We start from the raw sequence: 27,073 nt of genomic DNA on the forward strand, positions 1-27,073 counted from the left end.
GTGAGGAGCCTCGCTGCAGCATTCTGTACCTGCTGGAGTTTCTGGGACAGCTTCAAGGGCAGCCCCGCATAGAGCGAATTACAGTAGTCAAGCCTGGAGATGACCGTCGCATGGATCACTGTGGTCAAGTCGGGGCGGGACAGGTAAGGGACCAACTGCTTGATGCGGCGGAGGTGGAAAAATGTCGCCTTGGCTGTTGCTGTAACCTGCGCCTCCATGGAAAGGGAGGCGTCAAGGATTACACCCAAACTCTTAACGGAAGGCAATGGCACTAATTGGGCCCCCGCAAGAGAAGGGAGTTGGTCCCTCATCCCCATGCCATCCCGACCTAGCCATAGGACCTCTGTCTTTGAAGGATTTAGTTTCAATCGGCTCCCACAAAACCATCCAGCCACAGCTTCCAAGCATCTGGTCAGTGTGTTCGGGGTCGAGTCAGTGTGGCCATCCATCAGCAGATAGAGCTGAGTGTCATCAGCATATTGGTGACAGCCCAGCCCAAAGCTCCGGATAATCTGGGCAAGGGGGCGCATAAAGATGTTAAAAAGCATTGGGGAGAGAATTGCGCCCTGCGGCACTCCACACACCAAGGAGTGGCGCGACGACATTTCCCTCCCTAGTGCCACCCTCTGTCCCCGACCAGAGATAAAAGATAAACTTCCCTGGGCTGTATGGGTGGTCATTTGAAGGCCTTGTGGGCTGTAGGCCCCTGAAGTTTGTCCCCATATGCCAGACCTGACTGCAACAAAGAGCCAGTGAAGTAATTCTTCCCCAGAATGTGGAGTTTGATACCTTTCACATTAAGAAGGGCTCTTCTAGATAGATCCCCGCCCCCCCGGTGAGTGAGGGAGATAGTGTCAAGAAAACCACATCTCTTTACCCATTCTAGTCAGTTCTCACAAATAATTTCACCAAGTCTTCCTGGGACTTTGGAGAGCTTGGATGACTCCCTCAGAAGGTGGGCTCTTCTTTCTCAAAGGTTTTAAAATGGAGGTTGCCTAGCCACCTGTCAAGAGATTCTATGGATTTTAGGCTACCACGTCTGGTGTAGCCTAGGCCAGGGTTGGATCTGCCTGGTGCCTCCCATTTTTGGCATTATTGATGGCTGTAGCATCAAAGCCACATCCTACAAGCTTCTGTTTGATGTACATCTGTACTCAGGCACTGTTTCCAGATTCTGGAAAGCAGGAACAGTACACGGAATGACCAGACACCCCACAAGAATCCTGGGACTCCTCAAACCTAAACAAGGAAGCAGCGACTCTAAAATTAGCTAAACGTGTTTTAATGTGCGTTGACTACAAAAGGCAGGGCACAGTCAGAATTCCAGGCCAGTGGAGAGAAATAGTTTCCATCAAATGTATGTATATATATATTAATCATAATAATTTTTTAATAAAAAAACTAAGGCACAGGGGAAATAAAAGGAAGCTTCATGCAAACCAGTCAAGAAATAATAACAGGACCCAGTAAGGCATAAAAACATGTATTATAGCAGCCTCCCAGAGGTTGAATATACCCAAGTAAATAAATGTGGGGCCTACCCTTTTTTTTCCCCAGAAGGGTGACAGCCACCAGCATCAGTCTGTGTCTGCATTGATGTTTGGTTTGTTTAAAAAAGTCTGCATATTTATATAGTTTGCTCCTTTCCACACCCCAAATATTTATTTGGCGGAACTAGGAGGAGCCTCTTGAGAGTCCCATGGAAGAAGATCAAACCTATCCATTCTGAAGGAAATCAGCCCTGAGTGTTCACTGGAAGGACAGATCCTGAAGCTGAGGCTCCAAGACTTTGGCCACTGAGAAGAGAAGACTCCCTGGAAAAGACCCTGATGTTGGGAAAGATGAAGGGCACAAGGAGAAGGGCATGACAGAGGACAAGATGGTTGGACAGTGTTCTCGAAGCTACCAACATGAGTTTGACCAAACTGTGGGAGGCAGTGGAAGACAGGAGTGCCTGGCGTGCTCTGGTCCAGGGGGTCACAAAGAGTCAGACACAATCCAACGACTAAACAACAACAGGAGGAGACTCTGCTATGTGGATTCCTCAATGACTAACAAGGGGTGATTCAGCAGCATCTCAGGGGTGACATACTGGCTCTCCTGGGCGAATTCTCTGATGGGACGCAAGACCGACACCCCCTCCGAAGGCATCTCAACGTTCCAGGAAATTATGGGGTTCCCCGCCCCGACATGAATCCTCTGGTGCCTGTTTAGATCAGCTTTCCTATAGAACCTCTTCCCGCATTCCAGGCACTGGTACGGCTTCTCCCCCGTGTGGATTCTCTGATGGGAAGTGAGGTCCGTGTGCTGGCGGAAGTACTTCCCGCACTCCAGGCACTGGTAAGGTTTCTCGCCGGTGTGGATGCTCTGGTGGCAAGTCAGGTTCTTCTTCTGGCTGAAGCTCTTCCCGCACTCCAGGCACTTGTACCGCTTCTCCCCCGTGTGAATTCTTTGGTGGGTGAGGAGGTTGGACTTGTCGTAGAAGCTCTTCCCGCAGTGGGAGCACATGAAGGGCCTCTCCCCCGTGTGGATTCTCTGGTGGGACGTGTAGCTCGTGATCTGGCTGAAGCTCTTCCCGCACACCAAGCATTTGTACGGCTTCTCGCCGGTGTGGACCCTTTGGTGCCTGGTGAGGTGTGGCTTGTCGTAGAAGCCCTTCCCGCAGTACGAGCAGACGTAGGGCTTCTCCCCCGTGTGGATCCTCTGGTGAGAGGTGAGGCCGAAGCTCTGGTGGAAGCTCTTTCCACACACCAAGCACTGGTACGGCTTTTCCCCCGTGTGGATTCTTTGGTGGATAGCGAGGCTCGATTTGTCGTAGAAGCCCTTTCCGCACTCGGCGCATTTGTACGGCCGCTCCCCCGTGTGGATTCTCTGATGCGATGCAAGGTTTGCACGCTGCGTGAAGCTCTTGCCACATTCCGGGCATTTAAACGGCTTCTCTCCCGTGTGGATTCGCCAGTGAACGTTAAGGTCCGATTTGTGATTGAAGCCTTTCCCACACACCGGGCAGACGTTCCTCTTTGCTCCTTTCTGCTTTTCTTGCTGAATAGGAACTTTGGGGAAGCTGCTGCCCTGCCAATTAACTGATTCGTTCATCCACACCTCCAGCTGATTCTGCTCCTGATTTTTTGGCCCTTCGTGATTTCTGATTTCCTCTTCTGTCTCTTGATACTTGCTCCTATCCAATGACTCTCTGGATGGTCCCTCCTCATCCTTACTGGGCCACCCATCACCTTCTGGAATAAAGGAGAGGAGCCTGGTTAGAAAGGGTGGAAAGCTGATATATAATGAATTGAAGAAAATGTTTAAAATGACATTTGTAAAAAAAAAACCAGAAGCGTTTCTGTTAGGGACTGTAGGACACCTGCCAAGGAAAATAAAGAATTCGTTTATGTATGCTACAGCAGCGACGAGAGTCTTGATAGCACAAGGATGGAAGAATGAGGAAACCCCGACAAAAGAACAGTGGCAAGAGAAATTGATGAACTATGCAGAACTGGCTAAACTGACATACAAACTGCGAGATAAGGGCAACTGTGACTTCAAAGAAGAATGGGAACTTTTTACAAATTATCTAGAAAGACAACAAAATGAACTGGACTCCTTGGCAGGTTTTGAATAAACATACACAAATTTATTGGTGATTAATATAGTAGATAGATAAATATAAGGATTTATGCAATTTTACAGTATGCAGAGAACAATATGTGCTGAGAAATCAGAGAGAGGAGCTGAGGGACGTCTCTGGGGGGAGGGTTTGTTGGGGAAGTGGGGGGAAAGGGGAAAAATAATGAATATGATATGTATTGATATTTTGTTATGTTGAAATTGTTAATATATATTTTTTGTTTAAAAAAAGAAAGGGCAGAAAGCTTTTCATCAAACCAGATTCACTCCCAGAGAAGAGGCTGCACATATGTGGTTTAGTCCAGGCACATCAGGTTTATCCAAACCAATGGATTCAAGGTACAGTGGTACCTCTGGATACGCTAGAAAGGAGATTCCGACTAAACCTCAGGAGGAGCTTTCTGACAGCAAGAGTGGTTTGACTGTGGTACTGTCTCCCTCAGGAGGTTGTGGGCTCTCTCCTTCCTTGGAGGTTTTTAAGTAGAAGTTGGATGGCCATCTGTCATGGATGCTTTGGCTGAGATTCCTGCACTGCTGGGGGTTGGACTAGAGAACCCTTGTGGTCCTTTCCAACATTCAAGCTTCCTCAAATGAATCCTGGGGACCGTAGCTGGTCAAGGGGGCTGGCAACTGTAACTCTGTCAGAATGGAACGGCTGTTCTCAGGATTCGAGGGAAGTCCTGTGCTTTGAATGTGTGTTCTGAATGCCCGTTTTCAATGGATCTGCCCTTAGAGGTGTTGTGTATAACTCAACAGAAGCGGGTTCCTAGACTGTGCTCCCTTCTTTATCATTTAATAAAATAATCTCTTTAAACTAAAATTATTGCTTTAATAAAATGAGAAGTACATCGTCATGCAACACATAGTTGAACTAAGGAGCTTGTTCCCACGGGAGGCAGTGATGCCCATCCATGTGGATGGCTTTATGGAGGTAAAGGCTATTAAATGAATGGGATTCATTTATTAATGAATGGCCCTGAATGGGAAACCTGGACTTTGAAAGTCATCTAATCTTCCTTGCTGTATTATACTGTATTGTTTTAATTAGTGTTTTTATAGTTATTCTGATTTTGAGTGGAGTGCCCTACCTGGGTGGATGGAGCAGCCAAGTAATTTCGTTGTCCCCGAGAGGGGGCAATGACAATAAAGATATTATTATTATTATTATTATTATTATTATTATTATTATTATTGGCTACTTGCCATTATGCTGCTGCTTCTAAGTACTAGTTGCTGGAAATGGCAGAGGCTACCTAAACTCGGAGCAAAGATTGATCCTTTAAGTGAATTCTTAATTCACCATTTTAACTAATTATTTGAATCTTCCTTGAACTGTATTTCTTGTACACAGATTATAGGCTTATGCACTTAAGGCAATATAGAAACCGCTAAAGTAAAATAATAATATGAAATCCTTTACCCAGCAAGGCCACGTTCCGGGAATTCTCCAGCATGACTTCTCTGTACAATGTTCTTTGGCCTGGATCCAGCAGAGACCACTCCTCCTCGGTGAAACACACAGCCACCTCCTCAAAGGACAGGGGACCCTGGAAGAAGAAGAGGAGGAGGAGGAGGAGGAGGAGGAAGAAGAAGAAGAAGAACATGGTGTTCCCCTGTTAACAGGCAAGTCAAAGGAGAACGGTTGTCCTTCACTCCCAAATGCGGAGAGAGATGTTTGATGTGTGCAGGGGAAGGTAATTTCCCTACAGGGGTGATTTAATATAATATTTTTAAAAAATATTGTGCTTTCCCAACAATAAATGCTCGTGTCAAAGCAGTTCAATAATAATAATAATAATAATAATAATAATAATAATAATAATAATAATTTATACCCCACCCATCTGGCTGGGTTTTCCCAGCCACTCTGGGCGGCTCCCGACAAAATAATAAAAACATGATAAAACATCAAACATCAAAAACTGGGACATGAAGATACCAGGTAGCCTGACATCTGGCTGGTTGAGATTATAATGCACATCAATCTCTGACTTTTGCCTTCTGGGTTTCTGGGGTTTTTCCTGTTGTTATTCTGTCTCTCACAGCTACAATAAACCTACCATTAAAATTATGGACTAGTCATTTCTTCGTCGGAGGGCAAATGGGCAAATTTAGCAGGGGATCAAATACTTTATCCCCCTCACTGTACACACACAGTTTTGATATCAATCAGTCTCTCCCTGCCTTGCAAATATTTTTCAATGATCCTTTCCTTACCTGAGGCGGCTGCACAGCAGCTGCTTCTGCTCCGCCGTTAAGAGACCTTTCAGGGGGTGGCGGTGATGTCATCCCGTTCCCTGTGAAGAGGTGGTGGAGGCAAAATATGGAAAGCAGTAGTACGTCAGCAAACTGTGGGTGAATTCCAGGCCCCCACAAGAGGAGAAGGGGAGCTGGACTTTCTCCTGGGAACTTTGCACCCATAAGTGTCAACTTTTCCCTTTTCTTGCGGGGAATCCAATTCGGGATAAGGGAATTTCCCTTTAAAAAAGGGAAACGTTGACAGCTATGTGCACTCCCACCAAGAAGGGATCCTCCCTTACCCGGTAATATGTTCCATGGATGATCCTCTCGGTTGATTACCCCAAATAAAGGGACCTGACAGGTACTGGGCAGGCCAAACTCTGCCTTGGGGGAATCGATGATCACTTCCAACACCTGAAACAGAAGCAAGAGTCCCATGCAGGGAAATGGGGAGGAGTTGAGAGAAGCAATACTGACCGAGGGATGGATTCACGCCTCCCTCCCCTAAGTCTCTGCAAAACCCTGCTGAAACCAATGGGGCAGGGCGGAATGTCTGGGCCTCCCCACCCAGCGCATCGTGGTTAACTATCTGGCAATCCATGGTGGCCATACCCTGCTCTCCACCGTTGCAGCCAGCAGGGCTTCTGAAAAACAGCTGTTGGAAACCTCAGGGGGTGAGAGGGCTCTTGTGCTGTCCTGTCCTGCTTGCAGGTTTGCCACAGGCAAAGTCAGATGGCCTTGTCTGACCAGCGGAACAATCGGCCTCTAGAGGTAGTGAAATCTCTCCATTGCAAGGAACTGCATGTCAAAATACAACCCCTCCTTTTAATCTCGAAATCCGCCATGATGGAATAAGACCGAGCTACAGAGTTACAGTGGTGCCCCGCAAGACGAATGCCTCGCAAGACGAAAAACTCGCTAGACAAAAGAGTTTTCCGTTTTTTGAGGTGCTTCGCAAGACGAATTTCCCTATGGGCTTGCTTCGCAAGACGAAATGTCTTGCGAGTTCATTTCCTTTTTCTTAAAGCCGCTAATAGCCGTGCTTCGCAAGACGAAAAAACCGCAAGACGAAGAGACTCGCGGAACGGATTAATTTCGTCTTGCGAGGCACTACTGTACAAATAGTCATAGGGGGAGGTGAGCCCTTAATATGTCATTATATTTGTATTTCAAGTTCGATTTGGTAAATCTCCCCTGGAAAGGCTAATGTTTGATGCAACTGGTCAGGGGAAATTCATGAGCAGACGCCTAGAATTGTTTCATCAGAACTGAGAGAAGATGGCGGCTGCCAGCAGCGAAAAGACTTTTGGATTGATTTGGCAGAAATACCAGCGTGTGGGGAGATGCTGCACGGACAGAGGGGTATCATACACATAAAACCCACACAGAAACACATTAATTGCTCATCGTCTAACATTGTGTATGCCATAAAATTCCAACAGTGTCCTTCAGCTCTCTATATTGGACAAACAGGCCAGACCTTACGCCAAAGAATAAACGGACATAAATCGGACATCAGGAATCACAAGACAGAGAAACCAGTAGGAGAACATTTCAATCTCCCAGGACATTCTATACAAGATCTCAAAGTAGCTGTTTTACTACAAAGGAATTTCAGAAATAGACTGGAAAGAGAAGCTGCTGAATTACAACTTATCACCAAACTCAAAACCATGGAGAAACCTGGTCTGAACAAAGACCTTGGATTCTTATCTCATTATACATGACAAAGCCATTTTTCACCTTTTCACCCCTTGCTTTTTCCTGTAAGACCTATTGCAGTCGTTAAGAGTCGTCAACAGGCTCATCACAGCTATCTGCCAATCACCCATTCCCACCACCCTTCTGAGTAATACCCCTCCCCACCTTCTCACTATATAGAAGGGTCTGGAAACTTCTGTTTCAGTGTATCTGAAGAAGTGTGCATGCACACGAAAGCTCATACCAAGAACTGACTTAGTTGGTCTTTAAGGTGCTACTGGAAGGAATTTGTTTTGTTTTGACAGAAACACATTGTTTTACTTCAACTCGCTTGTGGAAACAACTCGGAGGCAGTGAAAGAAGGAAAACAACAGGAAGATTTAAAGGAACTACTAGAAATGACTATCAAAAGCAGCAGAGATATGAGATAATCAGAGCCCCAACAAAATATTTGGCAGAATATTTGGATTATTTGATATGTATATGTATAATTTGGAATATTTAATGTGATTTGATTGGATTGTTAAAATGGAAAACTTAATAAAAATTATTTTAAAAAACAAAATACAACCCCTCCTTGGGTACAAACCCAGCTTCCTAGAACTATCAGTGTGTTCAACTTTCTCACCTGCTCCCTTTCTTCCTGCTTTCTGTCTTCCTCCTGGCTCAGGAGGAAACCTTCGGCCAGGGCCACTGCTTGGGAACTGGTCTCCGGCCCACACTCCCTGACCCAGTTCTTCATCTCCGGGGGGAGAACAGCCAGGAACTGCTCCAGGATCACTAGGTCCAGCATCTGGGCCTTGGTGTGCCTTTCTGGCTTCAGCCACTGATGGCAGAGACGGTGGAGTCGAGTGCAGGTCACGCGGGGGCCCTTGTCCTCCTGGTAGCGGAAGTGCCTGAAGCGCCGGCAGAGAGTGTTTGAACTTACTGCTCCTTCATCCAGGATCTTCTGCCCTCTTCTTTTTTGGAATTCCCCAGAGTTCTCAGCCAAAAATGAGCCAGGGCCTTTTCCTGATGCCTCCCTTGCTGGGCCTAGAAGACCCATTTTACCTCCGAGATCCATCTCAGCTCCCTTCCAGACAAAAAAGTCTTTTTGCTGCAAAGTTCCTTCCATTTCCAGGACAAAGGTTGCGTGAAGAGGCCCCTGATTAGTCTCAAAAGACCTAAAAGGGTGCAATCCTATATGCGTTCACCTGGGAGCGGAGTCCTGTTGAAATCAGCGGGGCTTGCTTCTGAGTAGACACACGCAGGAAATGCACTGCTGGTCTATAGGCAAGCAGGTGAGTTTTAGGCAAAACAGGAGGCTTTCAGCAATCAGTTCAAGATTCTCCCTTTGGAAAAGAAAATAAGAATGAGAGATTGTGTCACATATCGATGTACTGTTGTATTCCCTCACTCATAAATATTCCCTTTGCATTGCTGGGGGTTGGAACAGATGACCATTGGGGTCCCTTCAAACTCTACAGTTCTATGATTAGAACGTGGCCACCGTGGCTAAGGGAGCTGGGCATGTTTAGCCTGGAGAAGAGGAGGTTAAGGGGTGATATGATAGCCATGTTCAAATATATAAAAGGATGTCACATAGAGGAGGGAGAAAGGTTGTTTTCTGCTGCTCCAGAGAAGCGGACACGGAGCAATGGTTCCAAACTACAAGAAAAAAGATTCCACCTAAACATTAGGAAGAACTTCCTGACAGTAAGAGCTGTTTGACAGTGGAATTTGCTGCCAAGGAGTGTGGTGGAGTCTCCTTCTTTGGAGGTCTTTAAGCAGAGGCTTGACAACCATATGTTGGACTCGATGGCCCTTGTGGTCTCTTCCAACTCTATGATTCTGTGGCTGGTAGCCATTGACAACCCTCTCTACAAATTTATCCAATTCTCTTTTAACTCGATGCAAGTTGGTGCCTACTTCTTCCTGTGGGAGGGAGTTCCACAGTTAAACTCTGTGCTGTGTGAAAAAGGGGCTTCCTTTTATCTGTCCCGGACCTCCCAACATTCACCTTCACTGGACATCCAGGAGTTGCTGGTGTTGTGAGAGAGGAAGAACTCATCCTCTCCTTTCCCACTTTCTCACTAGTTTATAAGCTTCTATCATGTCTCCTCCGACTCGCCTTTTCCCCAGACTAAAAAGTCCCAAAGGCTGCAACCTTTCCTTACGTCGCTCCATCCCCTTGAACATTTGAGCTGCCCTTTTCTGAACCTTTGCCAACTCTGCGATATCCTTTTGGAGGTGAGGCGTGACCAGAACAATACACAGGATTACAAACACGGTCGCACCATATATCTGTACAATGGCAAGTCCACTCAGAAGAAATTGTCTTGTACAATCGCTTCTAGACCGCCCTGAGAGTCCTACCACCAATTTAACAGGTCAGTAACTCAATTTTTTTAAAAAATTGCTATTACATTTCTACCCCACCTATTCTCCAAAGAGCTCAAGGGGGTGTACACACTTTGCCCCCTCTCAATTTTTTCGTACGGAGCCCCCGGTCTTCTCACGGACTAATCCGCTGCCACCAACCAGGTCTTCCCCGGTAAATCACTTAGTCTCAGTCAGGTTCTTAAGTTAACAAAGAAGAGTGTAGTTTATTGCAAACACAAACTTTAACTGCATTCAAAACGTTGTTACTCTTTACCTTCTTAGTCTTATTTAATCCTGTCTCTTCCATCTCTTCTACCTCCCCTCATCCAAGAACCAAGGGCACTAACTGTCTATTTCCAACTGCCTGACAACTGCTTTCCCAACTGCCTTTCCCAACCAACCCACTAAAATCAAGCTGGGCTAAGCCGTTTTATAAACAGGTAGGCTCTGCCTCCAGCTTTCCTATTGGTCTACATATTAACCCTTTCTCCCCCCCCCATACAGACATTTTCAAATGAACGGGCAAACGCCACACCTCACAACAACCTTGCAGGGTAGGTCAGCCTGACCGACCCAAAGTCACCCAGTGGGCTTCGTGGGTGAGCAGGGATTCGAATCCTGATCTCCCATGTCCTAGTCCAGCACACTAACCACTACTCTGCGCTGCCTCTCAGGCAGTGCGGTGTGAGCACTCCCCCAAGTCCAAGAAAATTATTTATACAGTGGTACCTTGGTTCTCAGATGACTTGGTTCCCAAACACCAAAAACCCAGAAGTGTTCCGGTTTTTGAACATTTTTAGGAAGCTGAACGTCCAATGCGGCTGTCGGCTATTATTTCCGGGGCGCATGCACCAGTTTTGAGGCTTTTCCGGTGAATTTGTTTTTGTGACTGCGTGGAACCCAGTTCAGCTACTGAGTGATTGATTGTGTGACTGCGGAAATGGATAAAAGCGATCATCAGCTCAGGTAAGGAAAAAAATAATTTTGATTTATTGTATTGTAAAATTTGTATAAGGAAAATTATAATTTATTTTCTACGAACATGAGTTTGACCAAACTGCGGGAGCTTAGACCAAACTGGCGTGCTTTGGTCCATGGGGTCACTAAGAGTCGGACACGACTAAAACAACGAGGAAGGGGCTAACTCTCTTTCGCCCCCATGCCAGGGATTCCTCGCCTGGGGTTCCTGCGGGGGGTTGGGCTGGATAGCCCCTGGGGGTCCCTTCCAGCTCTATGGGCGGTTTAAACACGCAAAGGAGGAGGCGCCCTGCAAAGCGGGTGCTTCCCCCAAAAGGCTTGCAAGTGGCCTTGACAGAGGGAGGGGGGCTTCGGCAAGACGGGGGCGTTTCTTTTCCGGGGGGGGGAGCTGGAAAGACTTTCCCCTTCTCAACTTGCTTCCCAAAGAACCCTTCCTCCCCCCCCTCCCGCCTCAACCCGGCAAACCCCCCCATCCTCCCCTCCAAAAAAACCCCACATTGCAAACTCACCCGAGACCCCCCACCTCTTCCTTCCTCTCTCTCTCTCTGCTTCTATCTCTCTGAGTTGGGGAGGGAGGAGGGCAGGGGAGTGAAGGGAGGAAGTGACGTAACCCCATCTCATTTCCTCCTCTCCCTCTCTCTCCCCCCCCCAAACCCTCTCTAGGACTTTGCAGCACGTGGCTTTAACCCTTGCAGGGGCGACCAGCAAGTGGCGCCTGTGCAGATTACCCTTTTATTTTATTTTGTGCTTCTGCCGGTAGCTTTTTTTCTGTGTGGGGGTGGGGAGGTGCAAGCCGAGGGGTACGCCGGCGTTCCCTAAAACTTTTCCACTGGCCTGGGTGCCCCGAAAGCGATTTGCAAGAGAATAGCACAAGGAGATTTAAGAGCAGCAGCAGCAGCAGCAATGAATTGCACATTTGTGCCAAATCCAATTTAAATTATTTCGTTTAATTCAGCAAAACTGATGAACTACCACTGTTTAGTAGTGGAAGACGACAATGTGATTTTATGTGAACTGTGTTGCTTTTATTGTTGTTGTCCGCTCTGAGCCCGGCTTCGGCTGGGGAGGGAGGGATATAAATAAAATTTTGTTGTTGTTGTTGTTGTTGTTGTTGTTGTTGTTGTTGTTGTTGTTGTTGTTGTTGTTGTTGTTATTATTACAGGAGTCTGATAGTGAGATATAGTGGGGTAAGGTCTGGGGGATGCCATGTACAGAAAAGGCTTGCAGGGCATGGAATTCCCTTGTCCGGTAGGACTAAGCCAGAAGCCTTTGAGAAGTTTTCGAGACATCTCATTTAATATAGTAACAGGGCAAATCTGCCACACACACCTTGAAAGCAGCCTCGGTAGACGCATGGAATGTGTGAAAACAGTGTCGTTGATATTATTTATGCTTCCCGTTTCGCCATGGATGTAGCCGGGGGTGGGTGGGGAGATACAGGGGCGTAGGAAGTGGGGGACGGAGGGGGCGGTGCGCCCTGGGTGCCACTCTTGGGGGGTGACAATATTGCCCCTGCCTCCCCCCAGCTGTAGAACGGCCAAGGGTGCACGGCATCCATACGGGCTGCCGCTCGTGAGTGCCATCCTTACAGGCCGCCTCTCACACAGCCACCGTATGGTGTGCCATGTGCGCGCACTCCATGCGGAATGCCACACATGCGCAGTCCGTACAGGATGCCACTCGCATGGCAGCCTGTACAGTCCCTGTGCACAAGCAGCATCCTGTATAGAGTGCGCATGTGCGGCATCCCATATGGTCACCGCACATACTCAGTCCTTACAGGATGCTGCACATGCTCACTCTGTACGGGAGGCCCCTCGCACGGCAGCCCGTACGTTCACCGTGCCTGAGCGACAGCCTGTACAGACTGCAAATGTGTGGCAACCTGTATAGACTGTGCATGCGCAATCCGTACGGGATGCCGCACATGCGCACTCCGTATGGGCTGCCCCGCCCTGGGTGCCGGAGAGGGTTCCTCTACCACTGGGGAGGCAGCTCCCTCTCCTAAATCAAGTAAAAAGAAATAAAAATGCTCAACTAAAAGTAGAAAACGCAAAAAGATTTTGACCTATTTTTCTGAGCACTTAGGGTCAAAAGAAAGTAATATAAAACAACTGTTGTTGAGACATTTCATTCTGAATCTGCTAGACAAGTCAGAGAGAGGACGACGACAGGTGGTTGTCCTGCCCTACCCCCATCCCAAAATCCTGGCTATGGCTTTTCCGCTTTTTCTGTTCTCAGAGCCAGTGTGGTGTAGTGGTTAAGAGCGGTGGACTTGTAATCTGGTGAACCGGGTTCGCTTCCCTGCTCCTCCACATGCAGCTGCTGGGTGACCTTGGGCCAGTCACACTTCTCTGAAGTCTCTCTGCCCCACTCACCTCACAGAGTGTTTGTTGTGGGGGAGGAAGGGAAAGGAGAATGTTAGCCGCTTTGAGACTCCTTAAAGGGAGTGAAAGGTGGGATATCAAATCCAAGCTCTTCCTCTTCTTCTTCTTCATTTCTTATGTTCCTAGCACCGGTGCCAGGCTATTTTGCACCCTAGGCGAGGCTAACTACTTGCACGCACACACACACCCCACCCCCAAAATTTGCTAACTTCAGTTTTCAGAAACAGGTGTCTTGTAGCGAGAAAATGAAGAGCACAAAACTTGAAATTGCCAAGTTTATTTTAAATTGCCAGAGTAAGTAGCACAGCAAATACCAAAGAAAATCTTCTAGCGCACAGACCTTGCAAACTGTGGTGTTAAAATTCAAGGCACTTGAAGTTTCCGTTTCAGGCACATCCAAATCTCACTCGGCCTGCCTGTTCCTTTGCAGATTTTGTCACCAATTCCTTCAGATCCAGTGCTGATGCTGTGTGTGTGTGTGTGTGCGCGCGCGCGCGCGCTCAACAGATGAAATTGCCAAGCCGACGGATCTCTTTAGCAACAATGCTTTTAGAAGTTTGAGCTTTGAGAAACTTGAGTTCAAAATACACAAGAAAAGTAAAACATTGCCTGAAATTTGTAAGCTGTAACAAAAAACTAACCTGTAACTCAGCCCTCCCTCCCCAGCCTGGTGCCATCCAGATGTTTGGGACTACAACTCCCATCAGACCCTCTTCTTGGCTCCATCTCAGCATCTCTTCCTGGGATGAGAAACGGAGGAGGGCAAAGAGGTGACCCAAGGAAGGGCTTTCCCTGCCCGCTCCTCTTGCCTGGCTGGCCTCAAAGTAGCTTGGGGACAGCGTCAGATTTAGGGTGGTGCAGATGATTCCCCCCCACAGGGCAACAAGCTGAGGGGGCACATAATAATAATAATAATATTTATACCCCGCCCATCTGGCTGTTGTTTCCCCAGCCACTCATGGCAGCTCCTAACAGAATACAGTCATACCTCAGGGTACAGGCACTTCAGCTTGCGTTTTTTCGGGTTACGGACCGCTGAAACCCGGAATTACTGGAACGGGTTACTTCCGGGTTTCGGCGGTTGCGCATGTACAGAAGTCCTAAATTGCGCTTTGCGCATGCGCAGAAGCGCCGAATCGCAACCTGTGTGAGTGCAGACACGCTGTTGCAGGTTTCGAATGCTGCGGGTTGCGAACGTGTATCCCGGATGGATCACGTTCACAACCTGAGCATCCACTGTATTAAAAGCACGATAAATACATCAAACATTTAAAACTTCCCTAAACAGGAAAATGTGTATATAAAATATATACAGTGATATATACAGTGATACCTCGGGTCTGTTCTTAACCTGAAACTGTTCTTAACCTGAAGCACCACTTTAGCTAATGGGGCCTCCTGCTGCTGCCGCACCACCGGAGCCCAATTTCTGTTCTCATCCTGAAGCAAAGTTCTTAACCCGAGGTACTATTTCTGGTTAATGGAGTCTGTAAGCTGAAGAGTATGTAACCTGAAGTGTATGTAACCCAAAGTACCACTGTAAACCTATATTTATTTGGGCAGCCCAGGGCCTCCATACACAGTGTCCAGGATTACGCTCCGGGGAGGCCACTTTGGAGCTGCCAACACTGCGCTTGGGCTTCACCTCTTGAGACAGGCGGAGGCCAACAACAACAATTTATTTGTGTGCCTACTCAAAGTTAAGCCCTGGGCAGACAGGTGATTGAGTTCCCACAACTATGACATGGTGCACTTGAGAGCATGTGCAGAGTGAAATGGGGAGGAGATCGGTGCCTGTTGAGGAGATCTATTTAAAAAACAACGGTACCAAAAGGAATTATTGTGAAATAAGAAATATATTTGGGGGGGGGGTGTCAAAATTTGCCTCCCTTCAGGCTCCATATTGCCAAAGTCTGTTCCTGCTTGGGGTGCCATGGTGGGCAGCCATGGCAGAGCAGAAAAATCCTTGCCAATGAAAAAGCACCCTGGTAAAATGGGCAAAGATCTATAAAAAATATTCAGACCATTGTTGGAGATGTAAAGCGGAGGTGGGAACAATGCACCATATGTGGTGGGGGTGTAAGGTGATTAAACAGTTTTGGACTAAGATACATGAAGCGTCAAAAGGAATATTTAAGAGCACAATTCTCAAAAAGCCAGAAACATATCCGTTAAGCTTAATAACCAACGATATCCCCAAAGATAACAAGAATATATTCCTCTATGTGACAGCAGCGGCTAGATTACTAGTGGCAAAAAATTGGAAAACAGGAAAAAATACCAGAATTATCAGAATGGTGAATTAAGATCTGTGAATTTATGGAGATGGCAAAATTAATGGCATCCATTAGGGGCTGCCCCAAGCAAAAAAATTAAGAGAGAGTGGGAGTGTGTTGAGATATATATGAAAAAATATGGATATGGAAATTAAGTTTAACATAAACATGAAAGGAAAGACTCACAAGGATACAAGATGATATTATAAAGGATATGGCTATTAAGTATAAAGGTAAAGGGACCCCTGACCATTAGGTCCAGTCATGGCCGACTCTGTGGTTGCAGCACTCATCTCGCTTTATTGGCCGAGGGAGCAGGCGTACAGCTTCCGGGTCATGTGGCCAGCATGACTAAGCCACTTCTGGCGAACCAGAGCAGCGCACGGAAACGCCGTTTACCTTCCCGCCGGAGCGGTACCTATTTATCTACTTGCACTTTGACGTGCTTTCGAACTGCTAGGTTGGCAGGAGATAACTGCTAACACAACAAGAAACAATAATACAATTGCCAATAAGATCTCACATGGGGGAGAGGAAGTCGGAAGTCGGGGAGGGACGTAGAGGGTGGTACTTGGAAAATTATTGGGGGGGGGGGAGAGAAGGGGAAAATAGAAAAAGCATCCTGGCGAACAGACTACTGCGGAGTGAAACATCCTCAGGCAGGAGCAGGAACAGGATAGAAAGTTATTTTGAGCATTGTAGGGATGGAGTGTGTGTGTGTGTGTGTGTGTGTGTGTGTGTGTGTGAACTAGAAGTGTCCTCTTACCCAAGAGGCTGCTAGGGTTTCCCCTCTCGCTTCCGTAGGGGTCTCCTCAGTCTCCAGGTCCAGTGCCCGAGATGTGCAGAGTGAACAGGGTGCTGATTAGAGAGCTGTCCCCTTTTTTGGGTGGGTGGGGTGGCCTTCTTCCCAAGTCCCCAGGTTCAACCAAGATGTGCATTGGTGGGTGCAGGGATGACCCCCACCAGCTGTCGTTCTTCTGCTGTGGTGGGAAGGTAAATGGCATTTCCGTGCGCTCTGGCTTCCGTCACGGTTTAGCCATGCTGGCCACATGACCCGGAAAGCTGTCTGTGGGCAAACGCCGGCTCCCTCGGCCTGAAAGCAGAGATGAGCTCTGCACCCCATAGTCAGATTCAACTGGACTTAACCGTCCAGGGATCCTTTACCTTTTACCTCCACTAAAAACCCATGAGGGGACTCACACTGCTTCTGGGGAAGTGTCCAGAGCTCTCAACTTTCCACCAGTCGAACATGATTATCATGAACCTGTTACAGTGGTACCTCTGGTTGTGAACGGGATCCATTCTAGAGGCCGGTTTGCAACATGAAAAGAACTCAACTCACAGCGGCGCATCTGCGCACACGCGGGTTGTGATTCGCCGCTTCTGCACATGCCGTCATTTTGCACATCTGCACATGCGCAAGCGGCGAAACCCGGAAGTAATCCTTTCCAGTACTTCCGGGTCACAGCGGGACGTAACCTGAAAGAACGTAACATGAAGTGGACGTAACATGAGGTATGACTGTATAACAGAGCGCTAGTGAGATGGACCCCTGCCCATTATTCTTGTTTTATTTATTAGACAATTAATTTATGAAATATTAACAATATAAGAGGGGTTCAAGATTACTCTCTGCATATAAGATGATCTGAGTCTTCCTTGTTCCTTTATTGCAATTACAATGGGAGTAATGCAGCTGTTCCTGTCATACTAATCTAACCAACCCTGCTTCCAACTCTCTCTACCAAAGATCAAAAATCACCTACCATATTTTTCGCTCTATAGGGCGCACCTTTTTCCCCTTCAAAAATGAAGGGGAAATGTGTGTGCGTCCTATGGAGCGAAGACGCCATAGCCCCGCTACCCTCTCCCGGCTGGAGAGGTGACGCGCGGCTATGGAAGGAGCCTCTATAGAGGATAGCAGCCTGTTTCCTGGAGTGCCGGGCGCGCTGAAATCAGAGCGCCTGGCGCTTCGGGAACACACCTGCAGCCTAGACAGCCTGCTGCCCAGAGCGAGGAGCGCCCTGAAGCAGAGCGCCCCTCATGCCGGGCAGACATTCGCAGCATGGAGAGCCCTGACGGAGTTCCCCGCAGGGCTCCCCACGCTGCGGATAGCAGCCTCGCGCCAGGCAGAGATCCGCAGCGTGGGGAGCCCTGCAGGAGCCATAGCCCCGCGACCCTCTCCCGGCTATGGCAGGATCCTCTTTAGCCGCGCGCCACCTCTCCAGCTGGGACAGCGCGTGAGGGACTAAAGAAGCCATAGCCCCGCGACCCTCTCCCAGCTGGAGAGTTGACGCGTGACTATGGCAGCAGCCTCTCCGCTGCGCCTTTCCGCTGCTCCCTGACCTGCTCTTTGGGGCTGGTGGTGGGCTTCCCCCCACCAGCCCCAAAGAGCAGGTCGAAAGGAACCTGAAGCCTGGAGAGCGAGAGGCATCGGTGCACACCGACCCCTCTCGCTCTCCAGGCTTCCAAGGTAGCTGCCTGAACGCACCTTAAACGGCACCTTGTTTTAGAGCGGGAAAACAAGAGGGGGGAAATTCTCCCCCTCTCTGCGCAGCGCCTCCTGCCGCATCGCTGAAGGGGCGCTGGGCAGAGAGGGGGAGAATTTTTTTTCATGTTCTCCCCCCTCTAAAACAAGGTGCGTTCTATTGTCCGGTGCGTCCTATGGTGCGAAAAATACGGTAACTCTCATCACATTCCACTCACCACCAGCACTCCAGATTCACACTCTCCCCCTTCCTAACATTACATTGCATCTTATATTATACCTACTATTGTAGGACGTTATCTGCACGTTTTAAATATGCTGTAAGCTGCCCAGAGTGGCTGGGGGAACCCAGGCAGATGGGTAGGGTATAAATACTAGAATAGTATAATAATAATAATAATAATAATAATAATAATAATAATAATAATACAAGTTTATATACAAATACCAGAACATCACATAGACTTATATGCATTTAACATTTAAAGGTAAAGGTACCCCTGACCATTAGGTCCAGTCGCGGACGACTCTGGGGTTGCGGCACTAATCTCGCTCTATAGGCCGAGGGAGCTGGCGTTTGTCCACAGACAGCTTCCGGGTCATGTGGCCAGCATGACTAAGCCGCTTCTGGCGAACCGGAGCAGCGCACAGAAATGCCGTTTACCTTCCCACCAGAGCGGTACCTACTTTGACGTGCTTTCAAACTGCTAGGTGGGCAGGAGCAGGGACCGAGCAATGGGAGCTCACCCCGTCACGGGAATTCGAACCACCAACCTTCTGATCAGCAAGCCCTAGGCTCTGTGGTTTAGATCACAGCGCCACCCGTCTCCCACCATTAAATAAATAACATTTATTTCCCCCTAATTAGGTTCAATGATGTGAAGAAGAGTGAACTCTAAGGGAAACATGTTTTACACTCCAGACATCTAAATGATTTTGCGCCTCTGAGAGTCCGTAGATGAATTCTAAGTGTCCCACTATAAGTGAAGCTCCTTCTGCATTCCATACATTTAAATGGTTTCCCCTCTCTGTGAGTCCATTGATCTTTTCACAGTGCTCCACCAAGTTAAGATTTGTCCTCACTCTTTATTTAAAGGGTTTTATCCCTATGTGGATGGTTTCTTTCCCATGTGAGTTTGCTTGTGTTGTCTAAGGTTTCTTTTTTGACTGAAGGTCTTTCCACATTCCATACATTTAAATGGTTTCCCCCCTGTGTGAGTTTGTTGATGTTCTCCAATATTTCCAGTATCAGGGAAGTTCTTTCCGCATTTCAATGGTTTTTCCCTTGTGTGAGTCCGTTGGTGTTGTCTGAATGTTGAACTAAACATGAAGCATTTCCCACAATCCACGCATTTAAATGGTTTATCCCCGGTGTGAGTTCGTTGATGTTCTCTAAGGTTTCCCTTCTGACTGAAGCTCTTTCCACACTCCGTACAATTAAATGGTTTCTCCCCTGTGTGAGTCCGCTGGTGTTTTCTAAGTGTCCCACTTTCAATGAAGCTCTTCCCGCACTCCATACATTTAAATGGTTTCTCCCCTGTGTGGATCTGTTGATGTTTTCTAAGTGTCCCACTTTCACCAAAGCTCTTTCCACATTCCATGCATTTAAAAGGTTTCTCCCCTGTGTGAGTTCGTTGGTGTTGTCTTAGGTTTCCATTCTGACTGAAGCTCTTTCCGCACTCCAAACATTTAAATGGTTTAACCCCTGTGTGAGTTCGTTTATGTTTTCTAAGATTTCCACTATAAGTGAACTGCTTTCCACACTCCATGCATTTAAATGGTTTCTTCCCTGTGTGAGTCTGTTGATCTGGAGTAAGGAGGCCCTGTAGAATTCTGACTTTCTTCTCCATCGTCTGCTTTAGAGTGCAGGAAAATAGAATCCTGTAGGTGTTTTAAGGAACAGAATAAAGGAATGTGACACAAATCAAGTGCAATCAGCATATTGTCTTATTTTAACATCTTATACATCCCCCCGCATCCTCCCTATGTCCCACATGTTTAGGAAATGAAAAGGAGATTACCGTATTTTTCACCCTATAGGACACAGTTTTTCCCTCCAAAAATGAAGGGGAAATGTGTGTGCGTCCTATGGGGCGAATGCAGGCTTTCACTGAAGCCTGGAGAGCGAGAGGGGTCAGAATGCCGCCATCCTGCTGTCCCCGGACCTGGTTTGGAGGCTGGTGGCGGGGAGAAACGCGCTTCTCCCTGCCGCCAGCCCCACAAGCTCGGGGGACAGCGGGGAGGCGCAGCACCGCCATCCCGCTGTTCCCCGACCTGGTTTGGGCTTCGGGCAGATATCCGCAAGCCGTGGGAGCCCGGCGGGAAGTTGCGCCAGTCTCCCAAAGCTTGCGGAGAGCTGCCTGTTCTGGGGGCTGAGGTCGGGGGAAGCTCGGGCTTCCCCTGCCCCACCTACACGCCTGGGGGGGATAATTTTTTTTTCTTTACTCCCCCCCTCAAAACTAGGTGCGTCCCATGGGCTGGGGCGCCCTATGGGGCGAAAAATACGGTAATGTTAAATAATAGTAATGCATCATCAACCTTTCATAATCCTATTTCTCAGCTTCAGCGTTCCTAATGCAATTTTTCATCCTCTGCCTTGCATGATATCCTTCATCTCCTGGGCCACATTTTAACCCCTTTATCCCCTAGATGTTTATTAATCACCTGCACAGTCCCTTTCACCTCAGTACAGTGGCACCTCTCGTTGTGAACGGGATCCGTTCCCGGAGCCCCATTCGCAACATGAACAGAACGCAACCCGCGTCTGTGCGGGTTGCGATTTGCCGCTTCTGCGCATGCGCGTGGCATCATTTTGAGCGCATACGCATGCGGTGAAACCCGGAAGTAACCCTTTCCGGTACTTCCGGGTCACCATGGGATGCCACCTGAAAAGATGTAACCTAAACCGAACGTGACAAGAGGTCCATAGTAGGTCCATAGTAACCATAGTGACTGTAGGTCCATAGTAACCATCTTGGGATACCCAGGTCTGAGTCACTTCTGGGGACTGTGGTATGGGTCTGTCAGTGAAATAGTGGTAAGGGTTGGTGCCTGGGGACGGCTAAATGAGTGCTCAGGAAGGAAAATGTTCTTGGATCTGGACCGCTCCTTGTCAGCCTTGCATTGCATGGGAAGAGCTGGAAATGCAGAAGGAAAGCGGGTTTCAATTTAGGGAATCTGAAACTGAAACACCCACCCCAATTGTTGCTTATAATTATGATGTGCCACCTGATCTCATGTTCATCTTGTGACACTGGAATATTCCAGTGGAAATTCTCTGTGCAGGCCTCTCTCACGTTCCTTTTTCCTTTGGAGTGAGTGGTCAAGGATTCCTGGATGAACCACCTATGGTTCAATGGGGAATATGTATGGCACTGGAAAACCTCGATATTAAATGTCAATATAAGGAGCCCCCGTGGAACATGTGTCCTCTGTATCCACGGGGCCTCTTTTAGAGGACTCACCCTGTATAACTGTACTTAATGGAAACTTCAACCTTGGATATATAGGATTGATTCATTCATGGGATGAAGCTGTTAACTGTTATTTCTGGAGGCACAAATTTATTCCTAATCTATCTTAAATACATTGATAGTATTATGTCACTGGGTGCTGGGGCAGGGGTAGTACCTCTCGTGGGGGACATATAAGGCTTCCCACCCTGCACTCAGCTCTCTCCGGTGAGCCCTAGAAGCTGGCAGCATGCAACAGCGGACACAACCCATGGAATAGTTTTGATTGGCTTACTAAACCTGTTGAGGATAGTCAATGGGTCTCAAACCCTTAGGGAGTTAGGGCCTTCCTCTGTATGTGAAGACAAGTTCTGGTGGATTTAGCGGATGACACCAAGCGTGGATCCAATGGTCAAGAAAGTGGTTTCTGCACATTATTCCAGGTACACTCCAACCAACAGCACACATTCCCTAATCCTGCACCATTTACTTCCTGAGGCAGCTCCATTGTGTCCACCTTCTCAGAACCACCCACCATTTCAGCAGCAGTCCTTCAGTTCCCAGCTATTAATCCCCCTCCCCTACGGAGGAATTATTCATCTGAATCCCAGGGGCTGGGAGTCCTGAGTGGGGAGACAGCTCTTGGCCCTGCTGGGGGTGGGGTTTCTCCTTGGCTGGTCCTTGTGAGAAGAGGATGCTGGATGAGGTGGGCCCTGATCCTAATCCAGCAGGACTTTTCTCATGTACAAGATACAGTCTCCCGGGCAAGAGGAAGGACTTACCTCTCAAAGTCTCTGTATTTTTCTGTTTCAAGCGAGGAGTTGATCTCCGACTTGCAGACCAGAGTCTCTCCTGTTCGGAATGAGTAAAATGGAAGTGCCATTTATGTCACTGTAAAAGTATTCTGTTGAAGAAAGTTATAACAAAGTAGCTGGTGTCCCGTTAAGAGCTAATAAAAGTATGATGGTCTCAGCATTTGTGGGCTGCAGGCTGAGGATGTGGACCAGGAAAGCTCACGCCACCATTAACCTGTGAGTCTCTTTGTAGATTTTGCATAGTTAGTTTGGAATTCCTACTGCAATATCGGCTCATGAAAAGTTACGGATGGAGTAAATTACACGGTTGCTGTAAACTATCACCCCGCACACAAACTCTCACTCACATACAGTCCGTAAATTTGGCAAGCCCACACCCCTTTCCTGTAATACTGGCAATTCCAGGCCTGCAGATGCACAGCCCTGGGTGTAAAGCCTCCAGCCACAGGTATTGTCTATCATGGAAATGCCCCAGACTGGGGCGGAGTATGGATCTTTATATGCTGATAGATTGTATCTCAGTTTGTAACCCACTCTTACATTGCCTGCAAAAAATAAAAGTAATAGAAATGCTTTCAGGATATACTTGCGGATAAACCCTGAAAACCTTTCTATAGCATCCTTCTCGCATATTCCTGGATTGGTATATATACATCACCAGCACCACCACCAATTAACCAGCTTTTTCTCCTTTCTATAGCATCCTTCTCCCATATTCCTCGATTGGTATATATACAGCAGCAGCAGCAGCAGCAGCAGCACTATCATCGATTAACCATGCAGTGGAAACACTTAAGGATGGGAGCCTGAGAGAGAGGAAGAGGTCTCTGGCTACTTCCTGGGCGGGGCTTCCAGAAGCAAAGAGCTGCTTTGGAGAAGGCCTCCTCCTCCCTCCTGCCTCTCAGGACCTTCCACCTTTTTCTCTCTTCTGCTCTCCAAGGTGGACCAACGGTTTGACTATTTGGAAAACTCAGCAGTGGTGTTTCCTTCCAATTTGCATTTTCTAAACATAGCATTTCAACAAGATTATCAATTTTTGCAGTTTGATGAACCAGAAAAGATCCATTTTTGCCCTTCTCAATTTGCATGGATAAGTAATTTTTAGCTATGCCTAATTCCACCACTGAGCCAGACATCCTGGAGTGAAGTCAAATGGGCCTTAGAAAGCACTGCAAATAACAAGGCCAGTGGAAGTGATGATATTCCAGCTGAACTATTTAAAATTTTAAAAGATGATGCTGTTAAGGTGCTACACTCAATATGTCAGCAAGTTTGGAAAACTCAGCAGTGGCCAGAGGATTGGAGAAGATCAGTCTACATCCCAATCCCAAAGAAGGGAAGTGCCAAAGAATGCTCCAACTACCGCACAATTGCACTCATTTCACATGCTAGCAAGGTTATGCTTAAAATTCTACAAGCAAGGCTCAAGCAGTATGTGGACCGAGAACTCCCAGAAGTGCAAGCTGGATTTCGGAGGGGCAGAGGAACCAGAGACCAAATTGCAAACATGCGCTGGATTATGGAGAAAGCTAGAGAGTTCCAAAAAGACATCTACTTCTGCTTCATTGACTATGCAAAAGCCTTTGACTGTGTCGACCACAGCAAACTATGGCAAGTTCTTAAAGAAATGGGAGTGCCTGATCACCTCATCTGTCTCCTGAGAAATCTCTATGTGGGACAAGAAGCTACAGTTAGAACGGGATATGGAACAACTGATTGGTTCAAAATTGGGAAAGGAGTACGACAAGGCTGTATTTTGTCTCCCTGCTTATTTAACTTATATGCAGAATTCATCATGCGAAAGGCTGGGCTGGATGAATCCCAAACCGGAATTAAGATTGCCGGAAGAAATATCAACAACCTCAGATATGCAGATGACACAACCATGATGGCAGAAAGTGAGGAGGAATTAAAGAACCTTTTAATGAGGGTGAAAGAGGAGAGCACAAAATATGGTCTGAAGCTCAACATCAAAAAAAGAAGATCATGGAGAGCCAGTGTGGTGTAGTGGTTAAGAGCGGTAGTCTCGTAATCCTGGGGAACCGGGTTCGCGTCTCCGCTCCTCCACATGCAGCTGCTGGGTGACCTTGGGCCAGTCACACTTCTGTGAAGTCTCTCAGCCCCACTCACCTCACAGAGTGTTTGTTGTGGGGGAGGAAGGGAAAGGAGAATGTTAGCCGCTTTGAGACTCCTTAAAGGGAGTGAAAGGCGGGATATCAAATCCAAACTCTTCTTCTTCTTCTTCTTCTTCATGGCCACTGGAAAAAAACGAAAATCATGGCCTTCAGGAAATCAGCCCTGAGTGCTCACTGGAAGGACAGATCGTGAAGCTGAGGCTCCAATGCTTTGGCCACCTCATGAGAAGAGAAGACTCCCTGGAAAAGACCAAGGTGTTAGGAAAGATGGAGGGCACATGGAGAAGGGGACGACAGAGGACGAGATGGTTGGACAATGTTTGACCAAACTGCGGGAGGCAGTGGAAGACAGGAGTGCCAGAAGAGTCAGACACGACTAAACACAACAATGCAGCTGAGGATCAGTGGGGAGAGGATTGAGCTTCCAGGGAGGAAAGAGTGGGGGAATCAGTGGAAACCCACCCCCTTTATCAGGCATCTCCCTCTGGTCAATTTGAACGAGTGGGCAGGAAGGAGAAGCCAAGGCAGACCCACCACCGGAGATTCCTCCTCCGCTGCCCAAGGATGGAGACATCTCTCCAAAAGGAAGAGTCTCCCTCCCTCCCTCCCTCTCTGCTCGGCTGGCCTTCTATCTCCCAGGGATGCTGCCATTCCTCCCTCAGCCCCCCAACTTCCTCTGCCCTCCTCCCTCCGTCCCACAGTCTCCCCTGCGCCCAGAGACCCCCTTGGCACCGCTCACCCCTCGCCCTCTGCGCACCAACCTCTCCATCCGGAGGGACCTCGCAAGACGGGCAGGGAGGCGGGAGAGGGAGGGGGGGTCTCTATCCAGCCCTATTTCACTTCCTTTAACCCTTTCGTGGACTCCGTCTCTCCCTCAAGGTGCAGGAGTACTTCGAGGGATTCCTGCCAGGGGGGACGGCAGAGGGCGTCATGTTTGGGCCCTGGGTTCAAATCCATCCCTGCTTGGGGATAGGAGGTCCTCGTAGGGACCCCCTTGGTGGGCATCACGTTTTCCTTCTCGCAAAGGCGCCCAAGGGGTGCAGGGCTGCCGAGAATCGCTTGAGCCCCCGGGGAAAAGAGACGCGTGCGGAGGGGAGGGCGCTGCAAAGGAGATGGCAGCTGGAGTGCATGGATCGGGGGCCACCTCCTGGACCCCCAGGAAAAAGAAACATGGGTTGGGGGGGCTGCAAAGGAGATCCTGCCACGCAATCCCTGCAGGTGTTGGGCCCCCGCTTGGCAGCAGGATTGCGGGGATCGGGGCCCCTGCTTATGAGTCCCAGGAGAGGGGCTTTTTTGCGGGCAGGGGTGAAACTAGGCTGGATTTCCCCCGAGTCAAAGACCAGATTGGGGATATTTGCGTCCCCACAAAGACATCCTCAACGGCGCCCTGCTGGAGGCGTCACCTGGTGCAAAAAACAACAACCCCCCCCGGCTGGCCACCCCCCTAGCTATGGCTCTGTTTCCGGGAGGGGTCTCTGTCTTTTCCTCTTTCCCTTCCCCCTAAATCGCCCCCTTTCCCCCCGCAGCCTCCTTACCTCTTTGTCCTCTCTGGACCTCCGCCTCCCTTGCTCGCTGTTCCGGTGTCCTTCCCCCCAAAATAAAGCGGAGTAGGGGGGTGGGGGGAACTAGTCAACCCACACCCCTCCTCCCCTTCGGAAAACCTCCCACTTTTCACTTTGGGCCCCCTGGAAACTTCCGACCTATAGACACTTCGGGTTCCTTGTCGAAGGCGCGCGCCTCTAGAGCTACGTTCGCAGAGCAGCCCTTGCCTGTGTTGGGATGGAAACAGGAAGCGATGGCGCTGCCTCTGGCCTCCTGCTCTTGGCCCCTCCTCCCCCCAAGTCGCCTCTCTCCCCCCAGCGGAGAGTGGAAATGGGGGCGGGAGTGGGGGGCTTCCTAGCTGTGTATGAGCTGATGGATTTACGTTTCCCCCCAGAGCAGGGTGGCAGCTGCACACTTATTTTTCCTTAACAAAAAAAATTCCTTCCAGTAGCACCTTAAAGACCAACTAAGTCAGTTCTTGGTATGAGCATGCACACTTCTTCAGATACTAATTATTTTCAAAATTATTTTTCAAAATTATTTTTCCTTATTTACTTTTGTTATTGTATCATTTTAATAGAGTTAAGTTGAGGGTCTTACAGAGACTCTTCCTGGCTCCCCAAAAAGGCCAGAAGAAGAAGAAGGACATAATCCATGTCTGCTTAAGACTGGGCTAGGTAATAAGGAGGCAGTAATAAGACGCAGAGGCCGTGCTGATTTATTACAATTATTTGTGTAGTTTAAATAATATACGTATATACGTATGTGTGACTATTATTATTTATTTACACGATGAAACATCAACATAAAAAACTTCCCTAAACTGGGTTGTCTTCATAAATATTTATTATTATTATTATTTATTTATTTAAATAAATAAATAAATAAATAAATAAATAAATTTAGTTGTTTTCCAATGAGATATATATATGTTTACCAATGATTGTTTTTCCTATGTCTTTAGCAGTTAACTTCCAAAAAGAGATGGAAACCCAGGTTTGTGAAACGCTTGTGTACGCAGTGGTCTGCTTGCAGGAAGACTCCCCAGAAGCATGACTGAAGAATTAGTT

General features: G+C 48.0%; 2 protein-coding genes and 2 long non-coding RNA genes across 6 annotated transcripts; all 4 read right to left on the reverse strand.

Moving 5' to 3' along the window:
* Positions 1-1,266: 1,266 nt before the first annotated feature.
* Positions 1,267-6,471, reverse strand: LOC309334692 (uncharacterized protein). The gene is made up of 4 exons (XM_081849250.1): positions 6,168-6,471; positions 5,845-5,924; positions 5,048-5,174; positions 1,267-3,236 (listed from the first exon to the last, which is right to left on the reverse strand). The coding sequence occupies exons 1-4, from the start codon at positions 6,304-6,306 to the stop codon at positions 2,032-2,034; spliced, it is 1,551 nt and encodes a 516-aa protein (XP_081705376.1). The 5' UTR covers positions 6,307-6,471; the 3' UTR covers positions 1,267-2,031.
* Positions 6,472-8,702: 2,231 nt separating this feature from the next.
* On the reverse strand, positions 8,703-11,651 carry LOC309335909. Of its 2 annotated transcripts, none has more exons than XR_014153797.1 (3): positions 11,418-11,651; positions 10,660-10,862; positions 8,703-8,900 (listed from the first exon to the last, which is right to left on the reverse strand). It is a non-coding gene; the product is annotated as an uncharacterized lncRNA (long non-coding RNA). The 2 variants fall into 2 exon arrangements; XR_014153798.1 differs by lacking the exon at positions 11,418-11,651 and adding an exon at positions 10,973-11,054.
* Positions 11,652-17,121: 5,470 nt separating this feature from the next.
* Positions 17,122-18,433, reverse strand: LOC309334751. Its single transcript, XR_014153244.1, has 2 exons — positions 18,274-18,433; positions 17,122-17,350 (listed from the first exon to the last, which is right to left on the reverse strand). It is a non-coding gene; the product is annotated as an uncharacterized lncRNA (long non-coding RNA).
* Positions 18,434-18,750: 317 nt separating this feature from the next.
* Positions 18,751-25,245, reverse strand: LOC309334735 (uncharacterized protein). Of its 2 annotated transcripts, none has more exons than XM_081849348.1 (2): positions 25,223-25,245; positions 18,751-19,940 (listed from the first exon to the last, which is right to left on the reverse strand). In XM_081849348.1, exons 1-2 carry the CDS (start codon positions 25,228-25,230, stop codon positions 19,166-19,168), a joined length of 783 nt encoding a protein of 260 aa, XP_081705474.1. In that variant the 5' UTR covers positions 25,231-25,245; the 3' UTR covers positions 18,751-19,165. The 2 variants fall into 2 exon arrangements, with proteins under 2 accessions (XP_081705474.1, XP_081705473.1); XM_081849347.1 differs by lacking the exon at positions 25,223-25,245 and adding an exon at positions 21,524-21,985.
* Positions 25,246-27,073: the final 1,828 nt, after the last annotated feature.

The sequence above is a fragment of the Podarcis erhardii genome (genome assembly GCF_964252035.2).
Source record: "Podarcis erhardii genome assembly, chromosome: 2".
Classification (NCBI taxonomy): domain Eukaryota; kingdom Metazoa; phylum Chordata; class Lepidosauria; order Squamata; family Lacertidae; genus Podarcis; species Podarcis erhardii.

Coding starts and splice junctions, on each gene's coding strand:
- LOC309334692 (XM_081849250.1), bottom strand. CDS start 6,306: ATGGGACTCTTGCTTCTGTTTCAGGTGTTGGAAGTGATCATCGATTCC. Junction 5,925..6,167: donor TCCATGGAACATATTACCGG/GTAAGGGAGGAT, acceptor ACCTCTTCACAG/GGAACGGGATGACATCACCG. Junction 3,237..5,047: donor CCGGAACGTGGCCTTGCTGG/GTAAAGGATTTC, acceptor CCTTTATTCCAG/AAGGTGATGGGTGGCCCAGT.
- LOC309334735 (XM_081849347.1), bottom strand. CDS start 21,579: ATGAATCAATCCTATATATCCAAGGTTGAAGTTTCCATTAAGTACAGT. Junction 19,941..21,523: donor ATTAAGTACAGTTATACAGG/GTGAGTCCTCTA, acceptor AAACACCTACAG/GATTCTATTTTCCTGCACTC.